This window comes from Typopeltis vanoorti, chromosome 11 (genome assembly GCF_054136105.1).
Source record: "Typopeltis vanoorti isolate ZY-2024b chromosome 11, IOZ_Tvanoo_1.0, whole genome shotgun sequence".
NCBI lineage: Eukaryota > Metazoa > Arthropoda > Arachnida > Uropygi > Thelyphonidae > Typopeltis > Typopeltis vanoorti.
The window spans coordinates 23,087,898-23,115,258 of record NC_143559.1 but is presented as its reverse complement, the minus strand read 5'-3'; the positions used below and the strand labels follow the sequence as shown (position 1 = coordinate 23,115,258).

The 27,361-nt window shown below is 36.0% G+C and overlaps 1 protein-coding gene across 1 annotated transcript in view; it reads left to right on the top strand.

Annotated features, from left to right (window-relative positions):
• The first annotated feature begins 776 nt into the window (after positions 1–776).
• Positions 777–27,361, top strand: part of LOC150101367 (male-enhanced antigen 1-like) — a 55,742-nt gene continuing 29,157 nt past the window's right edge. The window contains exons 1-2 of the mRNA XM_090400768.1: positions 777–1,236; positions 26,951–27,007. Coding sequence (XP_090256894.1) covers positions 1,027–1,236; positions 26,951–27,007 — 267 coding nt within the window. The 5' untranslated portion in view covers positions 777–1,026. The remainder of the gene's footprint in view (positions 1,237–26,950; positions 27,008–27,361) is intronic.

The window sequence follows — 27,361 nt, the reverse complement described above, 5'->3', positions numbered from 1 at the left end:
TACACCATGTACTTTATTCCTACCACGCATTGGCCCATTTGTTATTATCTCCCTTAATAATTCTCCAATCGGTGGATAGGGAGTTGAAGTTTAGGGGCACATAGCAAAAGTGGTTAAATCAGTTCATCAGATCACTTGGTTACTGAAGAATACTTTGTCGAGCAGACACAAGCAGATTATTGTTCCTCTTTATCAAGCCTTGATAAGACCCCATCTTGACTACTGTGCCCAGATCTGGATGCCAGGGTTTCTTTTTGATGGGGAGGAGGTTGACAGGATCCAGAGTGACCAAGATGGTATCTGGTCTATGGAATGAACCTTACGAGAACAAGTTGAAGATCTTTCGGTTACAGAAATTGGTTGATAGGCAGAAAATTGCAAGATTAATTCATGGGAAAATTTTCAGAACAGGTCTGGTGGTGGGAGAACTTGGGGCCATCCATGGCAGGTGTCTAGTTATTAAGGGTGTTAGAACTAGTGAATGGGGTTTTTTACTTGGAGAGTGGTGAATGAGTGGAATAAGCTACCAGAGTCTGTTGTGGGTGCCATGACCGTGAATGAGTTCAATGCAAAGTATGATAGATACTGTGCGAACTGAATAGTTCTTGTCATGATGTTTATGGCCTCCCTCGATGAGTCTAAGGACTCCTTAGAGTTGCCCTTAAAAAAAAAAATAATTTACAAATAGTAATTAGTCATAGTCGCAATTATTATTTAATAACCGATTCATTTTTTGGCTTATGCCGATAGAGGGACTAATATGAAAACGTCCTCAGTGTCGTTTAAAGTATAGGAAGATGTGTAGACTGATTTATGAAGTACGGCGTTGTTATTTGTAAAATTGTTTCATACACCTGAAACGTAGAATTTTGCACAACATGATTGTTATTCTTCCTGCATATATGTTAAGCACGGAACTGTTAATCATCGACGGCGACGCATTTTCCTTAAATATTGTAAGGGTATTTCGTTCCATAGATTAAACAGTTGAAAAGTTTTCTCTTTAAATTTAATATTTTACCCTTTATGGCCATGGCCCCTGTCGTCCCAGCAACTGATGACATACCTGGAGAACCCTCAGACGATGAATTATCTAACGGCGATTTAGAGCCGTTTCCTGTACAGCTGTTAGAGTCAGAGTCAAGCTCAAACAGCGATGATGAAAACGTTGGTCATGGTGGCTATGAACTATTGCCTCAAGACCCTGAGATAGAGTTAATTGATATTCCAGCTGAGGTAAGTTGAATTAACGAGTCTTTTGATTCGTTATGTGCGAAATTCATGAAAGCACTCATATTATTATTATTTACGACAGCCGTTACAAAACATGCAGTCAAATTCTTGCCTGTAAACGATTATAAGGGTTTTTCACTCGAACATTAGTTAGCCATTCACATGAAGTTGAGTTTTTCATCCCTCAAGACAGGCAAATTGGCCACAAAGCACAGACATAATAAGCTTCATAGCCATAGTTACTTCCACTGCAATTCAAAACAACCCAACCTTGACAATTCGCTGAAATCTGCAAATAAGCAAAAAATAAGACATATCATAATTAAATTCCTTAAAAAAACAGAACACACATTTCATGTTATCCAGCTAACATGAAATGTGTTAGCTGGATAACATGCTAGCTAACACATTTTAACCAGCTAGCATCAAACAAAGTGTATACCACTTTCTAATATCTGTGACCTGCATAACAGGTGGGATGCCCTTCTGTTACTCTGCAGCTTAAACCACATTTTCACAATGCTGATAGTATTGTGAAATTGAGTGACAGTAAATAGATGACAGAAGCTGGTTTCACAATCTGCACTGCTGTTACAGAGAAAACCTGTTACATAGAAACCTAATTGCAATCAGGTTTCTTCTGTAACTTCTAGCACTACATGTGCATCATGTAGTGCTAGAAGTTAGCATGCAGGAAACTTTTAGTTAGATGATAGAAAATGATTGGTGGATGTCCATGTAATTTTACATATTGCATTTTTTTTATTTTATATGCTTTAATAATTTTTTTTTCCATGATTGAAAATTGTTCATTAACATGACTTCCCATTATGATCACATGACCATATTAAGGTATTAAATGTGGTGATACCTTTTGTTCAAATGACTGCCCAACAGAAGAAGAATGCTTTCAATCTGAAGCTGAATGTTTGCGTGAAAGTGTGTGCAGTTTGAATAGATATGAGTAATTGATCAGTCTAATTGTTGTCTTCTGTATTATATCAGAAATTTTTAGGGAATGTATGAACAACATCAAATCTAAAAAAATCTCTTTAACCACATTGCCATCAATATGGATAAAATACATCACTCCTCTACACTTCACATTCATCATATATTTCAATGTAATATGAATGGTATTACAATTTTGATATGCACTTCGCATCCATGGTAACCTGGACGTATATATAATTCTTGGCCGGCTGGGTGGTTAATAGCTTTATAAGTAACAACTGGATCAAAGGAAGAAACCTAGGTTTTTGAATTCAGAGGAAGCAGTTGGAAATTAAAGTTGACATAAATAAAGAAATTTTATAGATAAATCGGGAATAAATATTGTTATTATTAAAAACGAGAGTAAAAGAGATTTTTGCAATTAGTAAGACAAGATTTTTTGCTACAGCAGCAGATATTTTAGAAGTTTTATTCATTTGTGGAGTGCAAGGTTTGTCAGTTGCAAGAGTAGGTCAGTATATTGTTGTTGTCAATGTTGTGGATAAGACAGATATGCAGAATAAAGAGATAAGTGAAAAATGGAAGTTATAAAGATCTGTCTATCATCACATATAATGTTAGTGCAACCACAGAGGAAGTTATCCCTCTAGTTGCAAAAGACAGATTTGAAATGGGAACCAAAAAGACAAACCTGATCAGATGCTTTGAGAAATCAAGAGCAGCCTTGATTTCTCTTGATCAACAAGTAGTATGGGATAAAGTATCTTGAGAGAGAAAAGTCAGGTCCCAAAAACCAAATCTGTGCATACTAATCCATATGAGGTTGATCAAGGCTTTAACATTAGAACTATAGCTTATTTATTTTTACATGTCAAGGTCCTCTGCTTCATTGCCATAATCTAGTTTGATGACTTCACATCTTGTGCATTGTAACCTACTGAAGTACAGATCCTTGTCTATCACACTACTCCTAGATCTCTCATTTCCTCTGTCTCCTTCAGTTTCCCCACCAAGTGTATGCTTTGCATCCCATTGTTTCTTACTAAATTGTAGATACCTTATATTTTGCAATATTGGGCAGGTAAGTGGAACTCTCAGTTTAATGGGAAGTCAAGCAGAAGTTACCATGTAAGTGTTCAACATCTTCTTGACCTCCCATTGTTTTACCCAGTTTTGCATCATCTGCAAAGTGTTGCATATCTCCACTCTAACATATCCCAGTATCATTAATATACAAGATGAACAATGGTCCCAAAACACACTCCTGCAGGAGTGGGTGGGTGGGGGAAATCTGTTTTGGGGCCTGACTTTTCTCTCTTGAGATACTACTTGGTGATACCTATCTGAGAGCCATTCATCTGAGTCGCTAGTTTGTTATCCAGTCTTATCACTTCCAATTTATTTAATGGCTTGTTGTGTGGCAAGCTATCAAAAGCTCTTCATTATATATATGCATCTCACCTGTCCAATGCATTCATCACCTTGTACATAATAAAATTTGTAGAACATAACAAACCCATATTGACAATTACAGTTACAGTGACTAGTATATAATAAAATTTGTAGAACATAACTTCCTTTTAACAAACCCATATTGACAATTACAGTTATGGTGACTAGTATATAATAAAATTTGTAGAACATAACTTCCTTTTAACAAACCCATATTGACAATTACAGTTACGGTGACTAGTATATAATAAAATTTGTAGAACATAACTTCCCCGATGAGTCTTTGGACTCCCTGGAGGTGTCAAATAATAATATAACTTCCTTTTAACAAACCCATATTGACAATTACAGTTACAATGACTAGTATATAATAGAATTTGTAAAACATAACTTCCTTTTAACAAACTCATACTGACAATTACAAAAATACTGCTGTTATCAACCACTTTCTATATCCTAGTTTTTCACTAATCTCTTCAATACTATAACAACAACTCCATATTGGCCTATAATTTGTAGACACAGCCTTATCACCATCATTGTGCAGTGGAACAATTTTACCTTCTTCCCACTCCCTTGGGATTTGTGCTGTTGCAAGACTTATTAAACAAGTATGCTAATGCTACTGTGAACTCTGTGAAACATTTCCTTATGACGTATGTCATCAAATTCTATTGCCTTATTGACATCAATCTTATTTAATTTCTTATATATCTCCTGCTCACTCACAATTAACTGCTGACCATTTCTTATCTTCTGTGTGGTTAAGTTTTCTCATTGCTAGTTCCAGATAGCAGAGATTGCAGTACTGGCTTCTGTAACCTATGCATTGATGATCTGGAACAGATCAGACTACATCAGCTATTCAGTCAGGTTGTTTCTCTGTCAGTTTCTGGTAAGATTACTCCACTTTAGATCTAAATATGTCTTAGCCAGCAGTTTGATCCTTTCTGGTGCTATGTGCCATTCTTGTGATCCAAGAATATACATCAGTCAACATAGCACTATTCAGTGTATTCTCAGCACTATTCTTATTCTTCTTATTCTTCTTCTTCTTATTATTATTCAGGCCTCCCAGGAGTCAAAAGACTCGCGAGGGAGGTCCTTCCTAAGACATAAAGTCTGTCAAGACTCATCGAGGGGAGGGCCCCCCCCCCTGAGAAACACAAAGTCTATCATATCACTCTTTAAACTCACTGACCGTTCTCGCTCCCACCACTCCATCAGGCAATGCATTCCACGGCTCAACCACCCTCCACACAAAGAAACCACTCCTTACCCTCTTGCTCACAGTTTCCTTTCGTAACTTCCAGGGATGGCCTCTTGTCATCACTCCTTCCCGCTGTTCAACCAAGTGAAAGAACTCCCCAGTGTCAACCCTGTAACCACCTCTCAACAGTTTAAAAGTCTCAATCATATCACCTCTCCTTCTTCTATCCACCAAACTCTGCAGTCCACATTCTCTCAGCCGATCCTCATAACTATCCTTGTGCAGTCCTGAAACCATCTTTGTATCCTTTCCACAGTTAATTTATTCCCTTCAAATCCTGGGGACCAAATCTGAGAACAATAGTCCAAGTGTGGTCTGATCAGAGACTTATACAATGGAATGATAACCCTCTTATCTCTGCAGGTCAGTGTCCTTCTCATAATAGCAGCAATCCTCTGTGTTACCTTCACCACCTTTGCAATATGTCCCCTAAACTTCAGGTTTCTATCAATCATCAACCCCAGATCTCTTGTCTGCCCTACTTCCTCCAGTATAACTCCTCCCATAGAGTATGCAGCATCCCATCGATGTTTCCCAAACCTCAAGACCTTACATTTTGCTGCATTAAACTGACACCCCCATTCATTTGTCCATCTATCTAGCTTATTTAAATCCTCTTGCAGGGCTACCACATCTGCACTATTACTAATAATCCTTCCCAGCTTCGCATCATCCGCAAACAACTGAATATCCCCCTGCAATCCACTGGCTATGTCATTGATATAAAGGTTAAACAATATAGGTCCTAGTACTGAGCCCTGTGGGACCCCACTTGTAACCCTCTGCCTCCTGGAAACTGCTCCACTATACACAACTCTCTGATACCTACCAGACAGCCAATCCTGAATCCAGTTGACCAATCTGACATCCAGACCCATGTGCTGCAACCTAAATATCAGCTTATCATGTGGCACCCTGTCAAATGCCTTCGCTAAGTCAAAGAAAATTGCAGTATATGCCTTTCCCTCATCTAATGTTCTTGAAACTTTATTATAAAAGGCTAGCATATTGCTAAAACAAGAGCGTCCTTTCACAAATCCATGTTGATTCTCACAGATAACATTACCCTCATCTGCCCAATGCTGTATACGGTCCCTCACTACTTTCTCCAAGATCTTAACAACTACTGATGACACACAGACTGGCCTATAAATAGACACTTCCAGTCTGTTACCACCCTTATGCAATGGCACTATCTTACCTTCCTTCCATTCCCTGGGCACCTTTGCCAAAGCCAGACTTTCATTGAAAAGCCACGTTAAAGGCACTGTCAATTCCCTAGCACATTCTTTCAAAACTCATGGTGAAATACCATCCAGTCCCACAGCTTTACTGACATCCAGAGTACTCAGTATCTGAAACACACTCTCCTCCTGTACCTCCAGACCTCGAACCAGTCCTATCCCTCTAGCATTAAAACTGACTCCTCTAGGATGAAATATTCCAATAAAGTGTTCATTGAACAATTCCGCTATGTCCTCTGCATCAGTCACTCTATTCCCATTTTTATCCCACAATATCATTCTTCCACAGTCATTTCTCCTCCTACTGGCCACATAGCTAAAAAATTCCCTAGGATTTTCTTTGGATCTTGGGGCAAATCTCCTCTCATATTCCAGTTTCGCTTTCCTTACCACACTAGTCACTCTTCTGGCCTGTGTCTTATATTCCTCATGCATCTCTTCACCTGTCTCCTTATATCTCTTCCATAGCCTCTTTTTCGCATGCAATTCCTGTTTAATATTGTTTGTCATCCACTTTACTCCAAATTGCGTCCTCTTCTTCACTCGTGGTATACAACTTACCATTGCTGATAACAAATATTCTTTCACAATTTCCCACACACTAGTGATATCCCAGCCTTCCAATTCCTGCCTCCATGAAACTTCCCGAAGTTGACGTCTAAGACTATTATAATCACCTGCCTTATAATTCCACATAAGTTCCCGTCTCTTTGATACTCCTGCATGTCTATTCATTTTCCAAGTCAACACCATATGGTCACTCTCTCCAACTGGTGGGAGAGACATCAACTCAGTTATTATCAACTCTTCTGATGCTATAACCAAATCCAAAACTTTTGAACCTCTTGTTCCCTCTGTTACATGTTGCCTAAGACATTTGTCCCTCAAGAATTCTAGAAATTCCATTCCCCTATTGCTACATGCATCTTCCTCTCTCCAATTTATACTTCTGAAGTTAAAATCTCCCATAACAATCATTCTTCTTGCACTTGCCAAACTTAGCTGTCTAAACATCTCCTGGTCCCCATCCTCTGTGCTCCTGGGTCTGTAGCAACACCCCCACCAAATATCCTGTCTTGCCTACCTCTACCTCACACCATACGCTCTCAAAATCATTTGTCTCACTTCCTTCCAAATTCTCCACTCTTAGAGGACATAGGTCATCACTTATCATAAGCAGTACCCCACCACCACGCTTTCCCCTCCTATCCTGACGAAAAATGCTATACCCAGCGACTTCTATTTCTGTTGTTATATCTCCTTCTGTCAACCATGTCTCAGTGATCGCAATAATTTTTGGCCAGGCTGATGCTATCTGCGCCACCAATTCCTCTCCCTTATTCCAGATACTCCTGGCATTAGTATAAAGCATATAAATGCCATTGTTTCTATACCCAGCATTATCCCTTCTAGACTCCACTGGGCTCAGTGTTACCTGACATTGTCTCCCTTCTCCCAAGTATCCATTCTCACAAGAGGCCACCCCTGCTATCATCCTCCCTGGGACACATTGACTCGTTCAGAACAGCAATCTCTCCAGATGCCTACGTCCTTCCTCATTCAAATGTAAACGGTCTCTCGCATACAATTCCTCTCTTTCCTCAAATGCACTCCAAGCATCCACATATACCAGTCCTCTCTTGTCACACATTCTCGCTATTATGCCATTCAATATCACCGCTCTTCTGCTCAGCTCATCATTATCATACCTAGGCAACATGCACACTATTTTTCCTCTCTCTGTCTTCTTCCGTACAGTCTCAAGCAAAAATCTCTTATCTCTCGCTGCCCGACTTACATTACCACTCAAGTCATTCGTTCCTACCATCACAATCATCTCATCCACCCTTTCACCTCTCTTAATTGCCATAGCCACCCTTTCTATTGTTCCTCCTGGCAAACACTCTTCACGCATCCTATCTTGAACACCACAGATCATTGAGTCGCCATACATTATACCTCTTACCATTCCCTCGCTCCTATTGTTTCCATTCTCTCCTCTTCTTTCATTCCCATACCTCCCTCTTCTACTGTTTCCATTCTCTCCTCTTCTAGCACTCCCATACATCTCTCTCATTCCCTCTCTCCTACTGTTTCCATTTTCTCCACTTCTAGCACTTCCATATCCCTCTCTCATTCTGTCTCTCCTACTACTGTTTCCATCCTCTCGTCTTCTAGCATTCCCATACCTCTCTCTCATTCCATCTCTCCTACCGTTTCCATTCTCTCCTCTTCTAGCACTTCCATATCTCTCTCTCATTCCGTCTCTCCTACTGTTTCCATCCTCTCGTCTGCTAGCATTCCCATACCTCTCTCTCATTCCCTCTTTTCTAGTGTTTCCATTCTCTCCTCTTCTAGCACCCCTATACCTCTCACTCATACTCCCTAAATTCTCTATCTCTCCTACTCTGATTCGCCTTGCATTTATCTCTTATTCTCTTATTACATAGGAAATAAGTTATAAGAGACAAATGGTGAGTAAATTTTCAGCTTTGTTCTGAATTGTATTCAAAATTTATAATTTTCTTCACATAAATAATAATAATAATAATAATTTACACAGTTTTTTAATGTTTCATTATAAAACATCATTATTCCAATGAATTTATGAAAGAGATATTATTTTCAACTCTCTGGAAATATAACTTCTGAATCTGCAATCCTTAATTCAAACACTACAACATTAGTTTAAAGAATTACAAAAAACATTTCAAATTTTAATAAAGTTTTCTTTAAGTCATGATGTAAACCACTCATTTTCACTTTCTTCTGTTATTCAGAACTTTATTTCTTATCTATATGAAAGATTACAAAAAAAAGTGAACAGTCATTAAAAACTCAACTTGCTGTATCTTATCTACTTGCTGTAACTTTTAAACATTTTTCTTTCTATATGAAGGACTTGATAAATATCCGTTGTTGAGTTCCCAACCTTCCTCCCACATTTCTTTCACAACAGTATTATACAATGTTCTTCTCACTCCATGCATGCTCCACCACACGTTATACTTTTGGTTTTTATTTCAATCATGAAGTGAGAAAAATTAGCTATCATTATGTTATCAGTACTTAACTTGAAAACATCAAACCTTGCACACTTCAAGCAAAACAAGCAAGTTTTTTTATATCATTAATATATTTAAATTAAATTACCTTCATTTCTAATAAATGAATTTTATAATCAAATCAATGCATTCATTTATAGTGAAGAATTTATGGAGACACAACACACGTGTTAGAATAATTACTTTACTTGCAAGTAGCAATCAACATTTCGACCTCTGTATTGAGGTCATCATCATGGAAAACATACATATGTGCAATATACAAGCTACATGTCACTGCACTATACAAAAGTAAAATGAATCTAAATGTTTGTAAATGATTTATCCTGGCCTGACCTCTGGGTGAGGAAAAAAAAAAAACGTAGCTACATGAAACAATTTCTATAGTCCTTTTGTATTGAGATTTTCTTCTGGGGTTGAGATTTTTGTATTGAGATTTTCTTCTTTTGTCTGGGGTTGCAATATGGGTTGAAGATGGGTTCTTCACATTCTTGGAATAATTAATCCATCATTTTTGTTGGATGATGTTTCAGCATTTCACAGCTTCATCGAATTTTCTTTCAAACCAGGTTTTGGTGCAGTGTAGGGACTTAGTGCCTTTCCAGTCATTTCTGTGGCATGTTTGGAGTGCGTAGTCTGTGAGGCTTGTTTTACCTTAGTGTAGGTATTTAATGTGACATTTGTGTTCATCTTTTCTTACTGGGATGGTGCTTCCTGTTTCCCCTCTGTAAGGTAGGTTACAGGTACATTGAATTTTTTAAACCCCTGGGTGGGCAAGGTATGGAAGAGGATCTTTGGAGGAGCTAAGTAAATTTTTTAATTTTCCTGTGGGTTTGAAGGTTGTCTTGATGTCATATTTAAGTAGCATTCTATCTATTTTTTCTGAAATGCCCCTAATGTAGGGTACGACTATGGCATTCTTGTAATCTTCTTTTGCTTTTAATGGCATTTTTATGGAGGATCTTGTGAACTGTTTTTTTTTTATTGTAGTCATTTTTTTTACATATGTTTGGTTAATGATTTCAAATATGAAATGAGTTCAAAGCTTGTTCTTTGAAGCAAATTATTAGTGCTCTGTGTTTGGGAGTGCTGATGACTAGGGTTCATATATTTTTGAAAAAAAAAATACGGGACACTTTCGGTTTGAATAAACCAACAAAATTTTTTTGCTTTTCTTACTTACGAACATCAGCAAAGGGAAAAGAATTTAATTAATTATAGCAATCTTAAAATTGAACTTTAAACAATACTAAATCATTGATCTTTGCCTGTGATATACTTATCAGATGACTGTATTTTTTCAAGTAAAGAATGATTATGTTTTACCAAGTTATGAAATTCCACACAGTCCTTATTGAAAAACACTTTAACAATGAGCATAGCTTTCACAGTTTCTACAGATAACCTATTCTTTTCGTTTGTCCATAAGGAGTTCATCCGGGAAAACAGTCTTTCAATAGTAGCATTTGTGCCAGGAATGCAGCAGAACTCAACAATCTTCTTCAAATTTATTAATTCATTTACTCCAACACTGTTGAATAATTCATACCAAATTTCTCCTACAGATTTTGCTTTAATTTCTTCTTTCTTCTTTGTAATTGCTTTTTTCAAGATCATCACCTCATCAAACAGTTCAGTTTCATTGATTTTTGTGTTTGGGCAGACCTCTTCAATAGTTGTTACACTTTTCCAACTGAGACTGGATTCTTCAATAAAATCCAAGACAAACTTTCAAAAGTAAGAGTGTCAGAAGACCATTCTTGGATGTATTCTATACAGGTGTTATAAAATTAATTTTTATAATTACCATAATTCTTCTCAGTGATGAGTCCATCTTCAATTAATGCCTTCAGTAAGGACTGTTCTTTCCTTGTTGCAAAATCATTATCTCGTCTTTGCTGAAGTTTTTCTAAGAGGCTTTCAATAATGGATTTTGCTTCAGCATGAGTGACTTTCTCACCTTCAGTTGCACAAATTTGCATGAAACATTTCAGATTGGCATTCTAGAAATGTGGCTATTAGCTCTGAAACTGGATTACTAAAGAAATTTTTTTAGAAGCAATGGTGGTTTATCAAGTGAAAGAACATGATTTGAGAACTTCGTACATCTCATTCATCCTTTTGAGAGCAGGGTACAGAGACAACCATCATGTTTTTGACTAACACTGTCTCGTATTCAGTATTTAAAAAGTCACAGAAACCTTCGAGTGTATGCACTCTAACAGTATAGATATAAAAATGCTGATATAATTTTTCAATGACAGCTTGAATGTCCATGGGCAATGTATCAGCTGCACATTGTATAGCATTATTTATGATATGGAATGAACAACCAACTCCTATCAATATACAATTCAAATTTTGATTTCAATTTATGAAAAACATTGTTCTTTCCTCTTCTGGAACTTCCACCAAAATTTGTATTAGTATTATCTGCTGACAAGGCAACAACTTTCTTTTCAGTATTCCACTTTGTCACTAGTTGCCATACATATTCTGTAAGTTGGTCTGCAGTTTCACACGGTAAATCTAAAAACTCTAGAACCATAGTTTTGATGGCCTCTTCTGGTATGAAGTATCGAACTAGAACTGGAACTATTTTCAAAGCACCTTGGTTAGAACTGTATCATTATGGACACATAATTAGCTTTCTCAAGTTCGTTTCTGAAAACAGCCATTGCATAAGGTGATAATGCACTCACAATTATAATTTGAGTCTTCTTTTGACCGCAAGTGAACTTTTTGTCACATAGTTTCCGGATTATTTTCGACATGCAGTCCATCGAACTGAAACTCTGGTTGTGCATGCATACACGATATGCAAATGTAGCTTCATCAGCTGCAAGATTTCTTTCCATTTCACCCATTGTTTTTTTAGAAAAATAATCTGACACTTTACTACTTACACTTGCATTTTCTGCTAATTTGTGTCTCTTCGTAGCGATGTGCTGCGTGATGTCTGACCGACCGCCATGTTGTATGCTGAATATTGCATTACATTGTGTACATTTCACTTTCTCGTCGACTTTGCCATCACAATTACATGGTATAATAAAAGGGTATTCAGTCCTTAGCTTTTCTGTGAGAACACACTTTCTCTTTGGCATTTTAAAAGCATATAAAATAATAAGACTAATTACATTTCATAACAGATCTGTGTCATATCAAATAAGCTGTGCTTAGTTATTACAACGTCTGCTAGTTGCACTATTCTCGCAACATGTCAGTATTGTCAATTGATAAGACAATTTTATGATCAATAACTAATATCGATTTCTTGGCAATTACATGTTTTATGTTTAAGAATGGGAATGTCAAACAAATCCACAAATTACGGGACAATTCTGCATCCCGAAGAGTTTTATCGGGACGCTAGAACGTAAACTCATAATAAGGGACAATCCCGTAAAATACGGGACGTATACGAACCTTACTAATGACCCCTAGTTTTTGTGTTGGATGGTGGTATGAATTTTTATGTATGTATTGGCCTGTATATGTAGGTTTGCAGTAGACACAGAGTCCTGTTCGAAATATGCTCTATTGGTATCTATCCAGACTTTTGTGCAGTCCTTCAGTTTTTGGAGAGCTACAGAAAATTCTGCTTGTTTGATTGCCTTTAATTCATCGGTTACAGCTTTTTAGATGGCTGGAATATCTACAGTTGGTGTCCTTTCATTTTCAACTTGGGAAACATAAAATAGTCCAGAGTAGTTAATATGGTGAGTAAGGGAGGTGGTAAAGGGCGGGAATAGCTTTGTGAGTCAAAAAGTGACACACATTTGCAGCTTTGTTATCATGCAACAGGTAAAAAATCTCATGACTGGAATGTAGCAGGATGAATATTGATTGTGTTTTAGGAGATAATCTGTAACTTCTTTATAAAATTATGCATTCACTGTTCTTTCCTCAGGTACAAGTTCTTTGTGCACCACACCTTGATAGTCAAAGAAAAAAAAATGCAAAGAACAATTCTCTTAGGTATGTTTGAAGCCTTGGCTATCATCCATGATGTGATTCGATGATCTTCTTCACAAACTCAGCGAAAGTGCCAATGTTTTCTTGAGTTCGAGTCAAGTTCAAGTCCTCAAACTTATGGATCACACTGTTTACGTGTAATGTGTAGTGAGAATTAAAAACTGTATTACTTTGTTTTGCTGTTATAACATTTAGTTTTTAAAGCAAGTAGGCCGATATATCGGGAAGTAAAATTTTTTTGTGGCTAGTAGATTTAAGTTGTATTTTTGGAACCTTGCTCTCTAATGCAGTCTGAACTGATAGTGATGCAACTCTGCACAAAGACTCAACATATGATGACAACACATCTCTAGCTAGCAGACATGCCAGTGCATGTAACACTGCATAATATAGAAGAGTATATGCAGAACAGCGGTCAATAATTTATTTGCTAGTTGTTTAATATTATTATTGGATGTTTTTTTTAAGTATTTCTAGATTTTAATGTAATTTAATGCAAAACTTAATTGCCATGGAGATTAATGATGTAACTATTACATTGACTTTGCCAATATTAAAAATTACAAGGTAAAAGGTGTTCTGCAAAATTGATAGCTTTATTAATACATGCCATTTACTTATGTATATGCAGAATAGCTATTAGAAAACACCATTATGATAAAATCATTCAATGTAACAAACTACCGAACATACATAAGTGACACTTGTGATGTAGAAAAACAATACAAACAGACTCAAGAAAGTTTATTATGTAATTACTATGTCATTACGTAATGTATATAACCAAATATTTCAATCTGAAACTTGCAGATCATCTTGACAGTTCAGAAAGTTAGTATAATAACCATGGATTTCCCAAGTGATCTGTGAACCATGTGCTGGTGATCACAGTATGGTACATATAAGGTTGATACATATGTGTAACTGGTATAAATTTTTATTATGAGTGTATGAAATGCCACAGAAGCAAAATGATAAAGATGCATATCCTTCAACAGCAAGTTACTCACTGACTGAGACCACACCATACAAGTGAAAATAAACTTTTTTTTTATCCAATGCCTGAGTTTTATGTTACAAAATATTGTGTACCTTTTTTAATCATTGCTGTGAATCGTTGCCTAGATAAAGACAGTTGAGGAAGATACCCCCAACGATTCAAGAGTTTTGATGAAAACTCAACACTTGAGTTTTGTAAAATATATTAGTGATGCCTGGAATGAACTTGCTAAATCCATTCTGAAGGGAGTTTGAAAGAAACTGATCACAGACTTTGAAGGTTTTGAATTTTCTTTGGAAAAGGCTGTGGTTGAGATTGCAAATTTGTTGGCTTTAGAAGGCTACTGAAGATGTGAATGAATTGGTGAACTCATGAAAAGGAACCTACCATTGAGGAATTTAATGAAATTGCAGAACTAGGAATTACTGAGGAAGATGATATTGAAAAACTTAATCTTACCTATACCATTACATTATAAAGATTTATAGAGGTGTTTGAAATAAAACTGTTGTCAGAAAAATTTGGAAACTGATGATCCAATTTTGGATAAAACAAATTTTGAATAAAACGAAGTCCAAAGGTCTAAGCTTTGGTCAGGTTGCATGCAATGTTGCAGCAAAATTTATTGGGAGGGACTGATTGTTGACATTATATCTGCCCTGCTCTACCTTAAATTTCATAATGGTATTCAGAAGAAAGCTATCTTCTGAATATCATCAAGTTGGTATATAGAAGATTGCCATTTTGTTTCCATCTTGCACCTCTTCTCTAAATATTGTCACTGTTGCTGTTCTGAACTGGCCACCACCATTTCTCTACTTCCCTTTATGTGTGTAAACACACGTGCACCTGTTGGTCAGCATTTGTTCACTGTCTAGCTTCCTACATACTGAACAAACTCTGCATCTTCCTCTTTCATTCCATTTACTTCTGTGCCTTAGAACAGTCATTTTCATTTCAATGAACATATCAACAAGCAACCTCTTTTTTTCTGTTTGCTCACACACCATTGTGCTATACTTTTTTTCACAGCCTCATTGGGCGTGTACATTTAATGTGTTAAAGAAGGAATTAGAATTGAAAGTCCAGATAAGATTTTCTTAGCTGGATTTCTAGATATTCTGGAAATTGTTGGAAAATTAAAAATGACTAGTTTTAATTAGACAGGTATGCCACTAGCTAAATTGTCTGTCAAAATGTCTTAGGTTTTTTCCCTTCCATAGTAGAGTGCTAGAATAAGGAAATTATAATAAATTTAGTTTAATCCTTTATCCAAGTGTGAGCAAACAAAGGCTCCAGTCCTGACCCCAGTCCTGAAAGTAGCTTCAGGACTGGGGTCAGGTAGTACAACACTGGGCAACTCGTAGCAAAGGTGGACCAAGCTAATATCACTCCTATCTCAGTATCTCCCATAATGCAAAACACATCTCCTTGCGGATATGTATAATGTTATGCATTAAGGGAAGGGCCACTACCCAGACTAGTTTCGACCTTTATTGAGGTCTCTTCAGTGGGAGCCAGGCTCAGACGTGGAGATACCAGGCAGAAGCAATAGCGAGGTCATCTTTATGGGAGATACTGAGATAGGAGTGATGTTAGCTTGGTCCACCTTTGCTATGAGTTTCCCGGTGTTGTACTACCTGACCCCAGTCCTGAAGATACTTTCAGGTGCAAACTTTGTTTGCTCACACTTGGATAAAGGATTAAACTAAATTTATTATAGTCTAACCAAGTGAAAAATAAACTTTCAACATCTTTTTCTAAATCCAGAATAATTTAATAAAAAGGTGGCACACCTTTTGGCAACTCCTATAGGTAAAGATGACCTTGCTATTGCTTCTGCCTATTATCTCCACTTTTGGGCCTGGCTCCCACTGAAGAGACCTCAATAAAAGTCGAAACTAGTCTGGGTAGTGGCCCTTCCTTTAAGGCATAACATTATGCATATCTGCAAGGAGATGTGTTTTGCATTATGGGAGATATTGAGATAGGAGTGATGTTAGCTTGGTCCACCTTTGCTACGAGTTGCCCGGTGTTGTACTACCTGACCCCAGTCCTGACGATACTTTCAGGCACAAACTTTGTTTGCTCACACTTGGATAAAGGATTAAACTAAATTTATTATAGTCTAACCATGTGAAAAATAAATTTTCATCATCAACATAGAATTAGGAAAATTAGACCACAGCAATCAGAAATTTATGTAATATGCTTTCTAGTTAGATAAAAAGATATTCCTTTTGTAGCAGAATGCTTTAGTAAGCATTAACACTTCATGATTCTGCACCCACTGCTCAATTCAATATCACTAATCATTGATTAGTGATACTGAATTGAGCATTGAAAAAGACTTTTCTCACAGCTCTGTTGTTCATTGCTTTGTTAGTTCATTTAATTTTTTTTTAAAGTTACATTGTGGTTAGTGTCTCATTTATTTTTAATTGGATTATGTTTAAACATCAAAGCACATTCAGGTGGAATAGTTAACTGACTTTAATGACATATGAATTGTGTAATGAAATAAAAGATAACTTGCTAATATATTGTGACGAGTAGCTCTTCATATCATCAGACTGAAACATACAACTAACTACTGAAGTTAAATGAAGCAAGAAAGAACTGAACCAAGTTGCAAAATATTTCTGTTCTGCTGCTCTCCGGCCAGTCACATGAGTGCTATTAAGACTGTGGGAACATAGGAGTCAGGTCATTAACAGTTGTAAACAAACAAGTGGAAATGCATAGGAGAGCACAGCTACTTTCAACATAAAGTGGATGGCATAAAAGTTTTAACAATAGAATGACTAAGTTTAATTTTACTACTAACATTAAGATGTTAATTCCACCAGGAGCGCACCTAATCACAAGTGAACAAATTAAATTAGTTGCTAAATAGCACAAATTTGTTGGTTGATGACACCATCAAAAAAGTTAGATTTTTCATGATAGAATGCCCAGACTATAGTATGCTAAAAATACATATATCAGGCATCCCCCTGTGACCAGTCCACTGTATTGACAGTCCTATGTATAAATTATCAAAATGTTTATCTGACCTGCTCTGCAGTTGAACAGAAAAATCCCCCTAACTGCATTAAAAAAAATAAATAAAACCCACAGATTTCATCCCTAAAGTGAAAGACCTCTACTTTCACTGCTCTGATATCATGGTGAGCTTTGACGTGGTTCCCTCTTCACTAGTGTTCCATTGGATATAAAAATTCAACTACTTTCTAAGGATTTTCCAGCTGGCATTCTTAAATTATTAGATTTTGCTATACATGTCAAATACTTTTCCTGGCAAGAAAATCTATACAAGCAGGTAGAAGGTTACATCATGGGCTCTTTGTCATTTCTGTTAAATTACAGGAACATCTATCTACTGCTATCACCTCTTGTCCATCAGTTGGTTTCATCATATCAACAATGTTTGTTATTTGGCAATACGCAGAGGGAGAATTAGACAGTTTCTTAAAGAAAATCAGCAACCCCAGAATTAAATTTACATTAGAAAAGAAAAATAATGGGATCCTTCCTTTATGCTTTGGTTGCTCTGGTAAAGAGGGCAGTAGATGGCATTTTCAGCTTTTCAGTCTACAAAAAACCTACGTTAACCAGAAGATACATTCTTCAAGACTCTATGTATCACCCTTTACAAAAAAATTTGCATAGTCAAGATTTGTTCACAGGACACATAATCTGTTCCTCTGAGGAGACATGCAGACTAGAATTATGAGCTATAAAAAACACCTTAACTCTGAACAGATATTTTCCACCTGAATTACAGTACATCTTGGAGAATTATTCTCCTACTAATCTGATCATCTTCATCCTCTCCAAGCCAAGGTTTAGAGGGGATTAAGATACTTTGGAGAGGGTGCAGAGGTAGTTGGCAGAAATTATTTCAGGACTGTGGAATGTTAACTATAAGGATAGACTAAGGTCATATAAACTGCTGAGTTTGACTGATAGAAGGCAAGGAGGTGATATGATTGAGATGTTTAAGCTCTTGGGAGGTATTTACTGGATGGATATGAGAGAGATTTTTCAGATTGTGGAAAGTAAGGAAAGGGTGAGAACTTTGGCTATCTATGGAAATTGTGCAATTAAGTGGTGAATAAGAGGATGAGCAGCATTTTTTTTACGTGGAAAGTGGTAGGTGAGTGGAATGCATTGCCTGTGTGTGTGTGTGTGTTGTGAATTCTAAGAGTGTGAATAAGTTTAAGCCTTCAGTAGATTTTTCTTAAATATGTGGACTTTTGTAATATATGTATCTTGTTCACACTGTAATGTAATATAATGTATATTTCTTATGCATTTTTAATTGTTAATGGTATAAACCTCTCTCAACCTCAATGTGACTCCAAGAGAGTTAATGTAATAATAAATAATAATTAACTGAAACATATGCTAAAAATTTTTTTTAGTGTAATGCTATTAACCACACTACCAGCCAGGACGTATATATATGTCCAAGTTACCATGGATGCGAAGTGCATATTAAAATTGTAATACCATTGATATTACATTGAAATATATGATGGATACGAAGCATATGAGAATGCGTATTTGATCCATAATGGCCGGTAAGGTGGTTAAACTATAAATTAAAGATGCCAAAAAATTATATTCTTGATTTAATCCTTTATCCAAATGTAAGCAAACAAAGTTTGCACCTGAAGTATCTTCAGGACTGGGCAACTTGTATATAGAGGCTAATGACTTCACATCACTTGCCTTAGTATCCCATAATGCAAAGCACATATCCTTTCAGACATGTATAATGCCATGCATTATGGACAGAGTCGCAATCCAGACTGATTTTGACCTTTATTCAGGTCTCATCAGTGGGAGCCAGACCCAGAAGTGATACCAAGGTTGAAATAATGCAGAGGTCATATTTCTATATCTTTTATATTTCTATAGCTACTTGTATATGGATATATGACTTCTGCATCACTTCAACCTTGGTATCACTTCTAAGTCCGGCTCCCACTGATGAGACCTCAATAAAGGTTGAAACTGGTCTAGGTAGTGACCCTTCCCATAATGCATAGCATTATACATGTCTAAGGATATGTGCTTTGCATTGTGGGATACCAAGGCAAGTGATTTGAAGTCTTAGTTTCTTTATACAAATTGCCACAGTCCTGAAAATAGTTCAGGTGCAAACTTGTTTGCTCACACTTGGATAAAGAATTAAACCAAGAATATAATTTCTTGGCATCTTTAATTTATAGTACAGTATAACCAAGTGGAAAAACTTCCAATAACTGTTAAACTATGTTAGTTGTTACTCAGTTTTATCCAGAAAAAAAAGAATGACTTTGTAGTTCAGTAAGAAAAGTCATCAATAGTAACTTCTTAGGATAAGTGGAAATTTTTTGAAAAATTTGGCTGTTTTTGAATGAGCATGTTCATTGAATAAAGAATCTTTAATCACTTGGGAAAAGATAATGCAGAATGAATTCATATCTTAATTAGTAATCATATTCTCATATTCAGAAAATTAAAGATGGAAACTATGTGAAATAAATTTATTAGCTGTAAAATTTTCACACAATTATCTTAGGCATCCTGTGTATAATAACAATTGACAATAATAACACATCCATGGCACTAGGCCTCCCAAGGAATACAACCTAAATTCAGTTCTATTTGCTGACTAAAGGAACTTTTTCTAAGCCTTTTTTTTGACTGGTTCCCAAGTTAATTGATCTCTGGTATGAGCAAGGGCAAGCAGGTTTTTTCTCCTGTAAACTCAAGAAAATCACCCCTAGAACCTAACTATTTTATTAATAGTTAGGTTTCAGACAGCTAAGCATGGTGTGGTGTTAGGATTAAGGACCATGAGATGGTGCCACTTGTCAGCCCCATCTCTGGCTACCAGTGGAGATTTACCTCCCCCTCAGTCTCCAAAAGTTAGACAGGGCTAAACACTCACCTATTTCATATAGGCGAATAAAAGGTGATAGTGGATAATAATCAGGAATTTGCATAATAGTGATATAATAATATTTCCCATAAAAGGGATAACTGAAAGCCATCAGATATGTTTAAGTTCATTCGGTGTAGAAAGGCCTCACCACTCTCTTTATATAACTGCTCTATAAGGAATCTACTTTTATGTAAAAGTTTAGTTTTCTTCCAAGACTATTTAGTCAAGGCAGCATGTTCCAGTAATCTAGACTGCTCATGTTCAAAATTTATGTTCTTTATGATGGATGGCTGCAGATATGCGAGACAGTCCAAAATAAAACAAATCACAGGAGCAGTAGACATACTGAGGGCTGAGTGGAGAAAGGTAAAAAAAAAAAGGAAAATGGAAATCTTCCTGAAAGGATACTGTAGTATTAAGAGATTTTTGGAACTTGAGAATAAATTCAGGATAATATATAGAGGTGAAATCTGAGTGATATTGTCATGCAATCTAGAGATTGACAGCAATCCCTCAGTATCCCACAATGCAAAGCACATGTATATACCATTGTGGAATACTAAGGGATATTAAGGAAATTAATGTGAAGTCATTGGTCTCTATACTTCACATGCAGATTGTTTGCATACACTTGGATAAAAGGTGAAACAAACTTAATTTTTTGGCAATATTAATCTTATAGTAAACTTCAAATAAAGGAAAAACTTGGCTGGACTCGTTCAAAACCTTATGCAAGTGATTGGAAGTTTTTCCACTTGGTTATACTATAAATTAAACATACCAAGAAATTATAATACTTGGTTTAATCCTTTATTCAAGTGTAAGCAAACAAGTTTGCACCTAAACTATTTTCAGGACTGGGGCAACTTGTAAAAAATAACTAATGACTTCACATCACTTCCTTAGTATCCCATAATGCAAAGCATATCTCCTTGCTGACATGTATAATGTTATCCATTATAGGAAGGGCCACTACCCAGACCGGTTTTGACCTTTATTGAGGTGAAAAAAAGTAAAAGGTTGCTCATAATAGGCCTAGAAAATAGGATATTAGGAGAAAAAAGACATAGATAGCATGAGAGAGAGACAGAAAAGGCCTCAGCTCTTTTATATCATCATATAGCCAAAGGCTATCAGTTTTCCCTTTTTCACCAATCTCATATAGATGAACAACCAAAAAACCAATTGAAACTAAAGCGCAAAGATGACTGATACCCAGGTGGTAATCTAGTGATAAATTTGATATCTCCTAGAATGCTTCTTTCTAAATACAAAAATTGTCTGACTGAACAATAAAATTTCCACAGTTTTTATTGTTCATAATAAAAACAATTTATTGTTTTTATTATAAAGCATTTGGATGTCATATTGCTGGTTTTCGAATCCATGTTTCTTTCTAACCTTCCATAAATAGTATTTTAATTAATTAATTATAAAAATCAAAATTCTCTTCCCATTGCTGACAGGTGGTGAGTATCATAAAAAAAATAACTTGTTCTGTTGTAAATAGTGGCATGCCCAACACATTACATAATGTATTCCAAATACGCAGAGCAAGAGGGCAGCTGTAGAATGCATGTTCTACCGTTTCCAATTGGTAACAGATGTCACAGATTGAATCTCCGATGTTAAAGTACCTCCATTTGATGGCATTGACTTAAGATGGCAATATGCAATTCTTCAAGTAAGGTCCCTCCTGTTAGGGTACCCTTGTAACTTCAAGTTATGAAACAAAATATTGTTGTCAGTACCCAACTGTGGAACTTCGCAGCAAAAGAGATTAAAGATTTCTTTATACCAAATTTTATTTTTTTTAATGGAAAGAATGTCAATTCCAGAGTGTTTTTAGCAGTCTTAGAGTTAAGCATAGAGTCTTGTAGTATTCAGGAACAATCTCAGCTTTTGGACCTTTTATAATCATTAACTCCAAGCAGGGGAAGATGAAAACCAGAGAAGATCTGCACATGTGTGATTAGTTTGCAATATTTATGAATTTTTCAAGCTGTATTGATTAAATAGCAGAATTTTAAGACTGGAAGTCCAAATCCTCCATGCTTTGTTGATAGTTGAAGAAATTCCTTTTTAACTTCTTGGTATCGGCTAGACCAAAAAAATTGCACAGGTTTATTATATAATTGATTTTCTTCAGCTTCTCTAGATGTCTGTAATATTTATTATGTACAACTGAGCAGGAAAGATTATGGTTTTGAGTACTATGTCTTTAGAAGAAAAGGGGAGTGGCCCTATTTTCCCGTCTTCTAACATTTCCAAGTTCTTGGACTGGTAATATTGGGTAAGTGGAGAAGGGAATTCCAAGTATAATGAGGTGTTTCAGTGGGAGCCAGACCCAGAGGTGATACTAGGATTGAAGCAATGCAGAAGTCATATTTTCATATACAAGTTGCCAAAAGGTGTCACACCTTATTATTAAAAAACTCTGGATTAGAGGAAGTTTTTCCACTTGGTTATACTAAAAATTAAAGATACCAAGAAATTATAAACATGGTTGAATCCTTTGTCCAAGTGTAAGCAAACAAGTTTGCACCTCAACTATTTTCAGGACTGGGGCAACGCGTATAAAGAAGCTAATGCTTTCACATCACTTGTCTTAGTATTCCATAATCAAAGCACATCTCCTTGCAGACATGTATAATGTTATGCATTATGGGAGGTACCACTACCCAGACTGGTAACATTATACTTGACCGCAAGGAGATGTGCTTTGCATTATGGGATACTAAGGCAAGTGATGTGAAGTAATTCGCTTCTTTATACAAGTTGCCCCAGTCCTGAAAATAGTTCAGGTGCAAACTTGTTTGCTTACACTTGGGTAAAGGATTAAACCAAGTAAATAATTTCTTGGTATCTTTAATTTATACTTATGCAAGTGAGTAATGAAATTAAAATTGATATAATGCCAACTACTAAGTATACAGCAGAAAAAGAAATAACACTGCAAGAATTCCAACAAGCACACATCAAAGAAAATCAGTAAAATTTCCTGGAGAAGATGGAATAAATACAGAACTTATTAAATTCACAGGCTTCCTCTTCGTCAAATGATTGTTGAAATTATTTAGCAGTAAAAGTGACATGATCAAGAGAGAGAGAGAGAGAGAGAAAAGTAAAAGTCGTGATTGAAAAAATAGTAGTATGACAGATGTAAAGATTGAAGAAGTGGCTGTAATGAGGGAGATAGCACAGTTTCGTGGAGTGGCACACACACAGAAAAAAGCATGAACTGCAGAAATGCTTGGCAAGTGATTCAGCTGAAACAGAAAGAAGTGCAAGAAAAGTAAAAGGAATGCTTGACTAAGAGGCAGAGAGAAAGAGAAACTAAGGAAAGATTCTTGTACTGCGATTCTGTCATAAGAAGTGTGATTGGTGAGAGTGATAAAATTGTGCTTCCCAGGTAAAAAAATTTATGATGTTAGTGAAACTATTAGAGCATAAAAGGATAAAGTGAAAGATTCCTTATAAAAATTATGGAACGAACTACCGTGTTAAAATAAAACTTCAGTTTAATTTAAACCAAAATAATCACTTGACATTTCAACCTTCACATTAAGGTTATCATCTGGAGTATACGCATATACACAGAGAAGTAAGCTACGCTACAATCTACATGATAGTATGCTAAGTTATATTGATTTGGTCAACCGTTAAAACTACTGGCCTGACCTGTAGTGAAAAAAAAACCTTACTACATCAATGCTAAAGTTCTGTTATCATTATTATTATTTGATTACAAAAAATAAATTAAGCTAGAGAGCAATAATTACTCACATAAGTACTGCATGCTCACAGATGCAAGCCCCTTCGACACTTCTGTGCGTGTCAGAAGAAGGAGAATCCATTTCGATAATAGGGCAATCAATCTGTCTTGCAGGATGAGTTGGTTATTATTACATGTCGAAAAATTAACTTTTCTTTTATTAACATTGTAGTTTTTAAAGTGGTAACTATTTCACTTGTATAACAGTTAGAAAATTTTACATATAAAGTATGTGATTTCGTGTGTTGGTGACCAGTTTGTACATTCTTTATTTCTTTCTCCCCTTCATGAATTGGCTATTCTTGACACATTGCCAGCCCTTGTTCTATGGACTGTGAGTGTACAATATACATATAAATTAGAACAAAACAATACAGATGGTGACCAATAAGAGCTGAAATTATTGCTTAGAGTCAGGGTTTGCTGGAAAACTTGAAGAATTAAGTGGGTCGAATGTGTGTCATCCAAATTCTTGGGATTTTTATGCCACCATTGTTGTTAAGTTTAGGATGGTTGATCAAAATTTCACAGTCTTAATTTATGTTCACACAAAGAAAGGACAAAGTGAAAGAGTTGATTGTTTTGGCTGGAATGAATGATTTGAAAGGAGAAAAGCATAGTTTGAGGGAGAACAAAGAGTTAGTGAAAGTAGCAAAAGAAAAGAGTGAGAGAGTTAAGATAGTGAGTCTATTGCTGTGGTATGACAGAGTTGAGCTGAGAAGGTGGGAGGGCATTATTAATAGCAAATGAGTCGATGTGTAGGTTATGCAGGAGGAACGATGTGTAATTTGTGGATGTGTGGAGTAAGTTTGATGGACAAAAGGAGTTGTACAAGAAGGATGGTTTGTATCTGAATGGATTTGATGTTCAGAGTTTAGAAAAAGTGTTGTTGAATGAAGCGACAGTGGATGTGCAAAATCAGAGAAACTAGAGCTTTTAGGAAGAAAGCTGTTGAATGAGTATGAGTGAGGCAGTTGAGTTTAAGAATGTGCATAAAATGCCAAGTTAGTACCACTGGTAACAATCCAGAATGGGATAGTTAGTATAAACTGTCAGGACAGCAGTGGGCCTAAGGGGCTTTTGCACTTTATGTAGACTAATGCCAGGAGCATTCGAACAAGGGGGAGGAGTTTTTGACATTGCTTAGTTCATCCTGGCCAAAGGTTATTGGTATTAGTGAGACATAACTGAATGGAAGATGATATAATTAGTGGGATAGAATGTGAAGGATATAGTGTATTCAGGAAGGACAGAGGAAAAAGAATTGAGAAGGAGTATTATTGATGATAGCCAATGAACTGCAACCACAGAGAGGAGTCCCATTTCAAGCCAGTGAAAATAACACAATTAAGTCATCTGGTGTGAGATAGTGGCCAGCAGAACAAAATATACAGCTGAATGCTTCCATAGACCAGAGGATGTAAAGGATTATTGGAATTGTATGCAATTGCAAATAAACTCAATAAGTGGAGGATAGTTACTGTATTTTTCTGTGTATAAGACGAACCCAAATTAAGAAATCAATATTTTAAACATCTTCACTATCTAATCATACACTCAGTGGGATGAGGTCCAAACTGTCTTTCTGAAATTTTATTTCCATGTTCTTTTGTGTAATTGATGACTTTTAACTTGATTTTTGAAGAATATGACAATCGTTCTTTATTTTCGGACATTTTTATGGGCTAGTGTTCAAAATATTGTTAATGCATTAACTTACCCTACTAATGAGTTGTAGACATATGAATGCTTTCAGAGTTCTGATTGGTTTATTCAGAATCAGTCGTTAATGATGTCAATCGATAGAGTTAACAAAAGCTAGTGATTGGCAGAAGCCTGTTCATGGAGACAAGGTACCGGCAGTTTCTCCACAGCAACCACGGGTCTCTCAACCGGTTACCGCCCCATGTATAAGACAAACCCCAATTTTTGGTCTAAAAATTTTAGAAAAAAGTATCGTCTTATAAATGGGAAAATATGATAATTATTATGGGGGGGTTTAACTATGGAAACATACAGCATTGCTATGTTCTGTTTCAACCACTATGTGAAATAATGTAACTAAATAACGAAAAATGCTTAAATATGCATGATGTGCTCTGATTCACAGCATTTTTGTGTTTTCCGTTCAAAAACCCTGCATTTTGGAGCAATGTGCTGATTTCCTATACTAAATACACAAATTTCACACATTTCAGCTCGCATTGCTATCCTATGGCCAAATAGCTTAATTGGTCACACTGTTATATGGCTGCTACTGTTCATATCACTACATCAATTTTAATGGTACATTTTAATGTAGAAGGAAGGAAATGGAATTTATGCAGTTACTAAGGAATAATTACTTGAGGCAGCATGTGATGGAATGTACTAGGGGTTTGAGAGTGCTAGATCTAGTAACTGCCTCAGAGAATTTATCCATAACCAATAAGATCACATTACCACTAACTGGTGAGCGTGATCATATGTTCTTGACCTAGAGGTGGCTAAATGTGAGGCAGTTTGAGTTAAGGGGTGGGGTATATATGGAATTACAGGGCTGGTAGGTATGACAAGCTTAAGAGATTGCTTGGATCAGTTCCATGGCATGTGAAAATGTAGTGTTTGAGGGAAGTAATAGCAGACTGCATTCCTAGAATAAGAAGCATAAATCAAGTGGGAGTTAAATAGGTGAATACCATCATTAAGCTGGAGCTAAAAAAAAAAAAAAAAAAAGAAAGAAAGAAAAATTTGTAGAAGGAATTCTAGGAGAACGGTGACTAGCAGACACAAAGCACAGGCTAGAAATGTAATCAGTGTGGTTATCCGAAAGGCAGAAGCAGAGAATGAAATGTTAGTGCAAAATGTTACCCAGAAAAACTTAAAGCCAGGATATTTTTCTAATCTAGACTAGCATTGTGTATGCACTCATGAATGAAAATACAAACATGCATGACTTAGTTATGAATCTTGAATATGGTTGTGTGATTGTTTATGATTTTGTGTTGTAGCTACAATACAAAAGTACTGAATAAAAACTGTTGATTATTGTTTTGTTTTAGAATGAAGGTGCTTTGATTCAAGGTACTTCGATTCATTTGGGAGATTCAAATGGTATGGTAAGTGTTTATTATCATCAGATTTCTAATTAAGTACTTTCCTGCATGTGGTACTAATATATTTTATGTTTCTGACATTTTTTTAAGAGAGGTATATTAGGCTCTATTTAGCATTTCTTCAGATTAAAATGAATGAGTAAATTTTTGGTGTGTATAAGTTTTAACTGTGATTTAGTTATTCATGTTTTAGGATGATCAAGTACATTTTCATGTATTTGCAAGAATATTTTTTAGATCAATACAAAAAATGAGAAATGTTAAACTAAAGGAGTTTAAATTTGTAATGAGATTGTTTTGTATATGCGTATCTCAGAAAATGTTAAAGTATGGTAAATGATTGATAATCATATTATT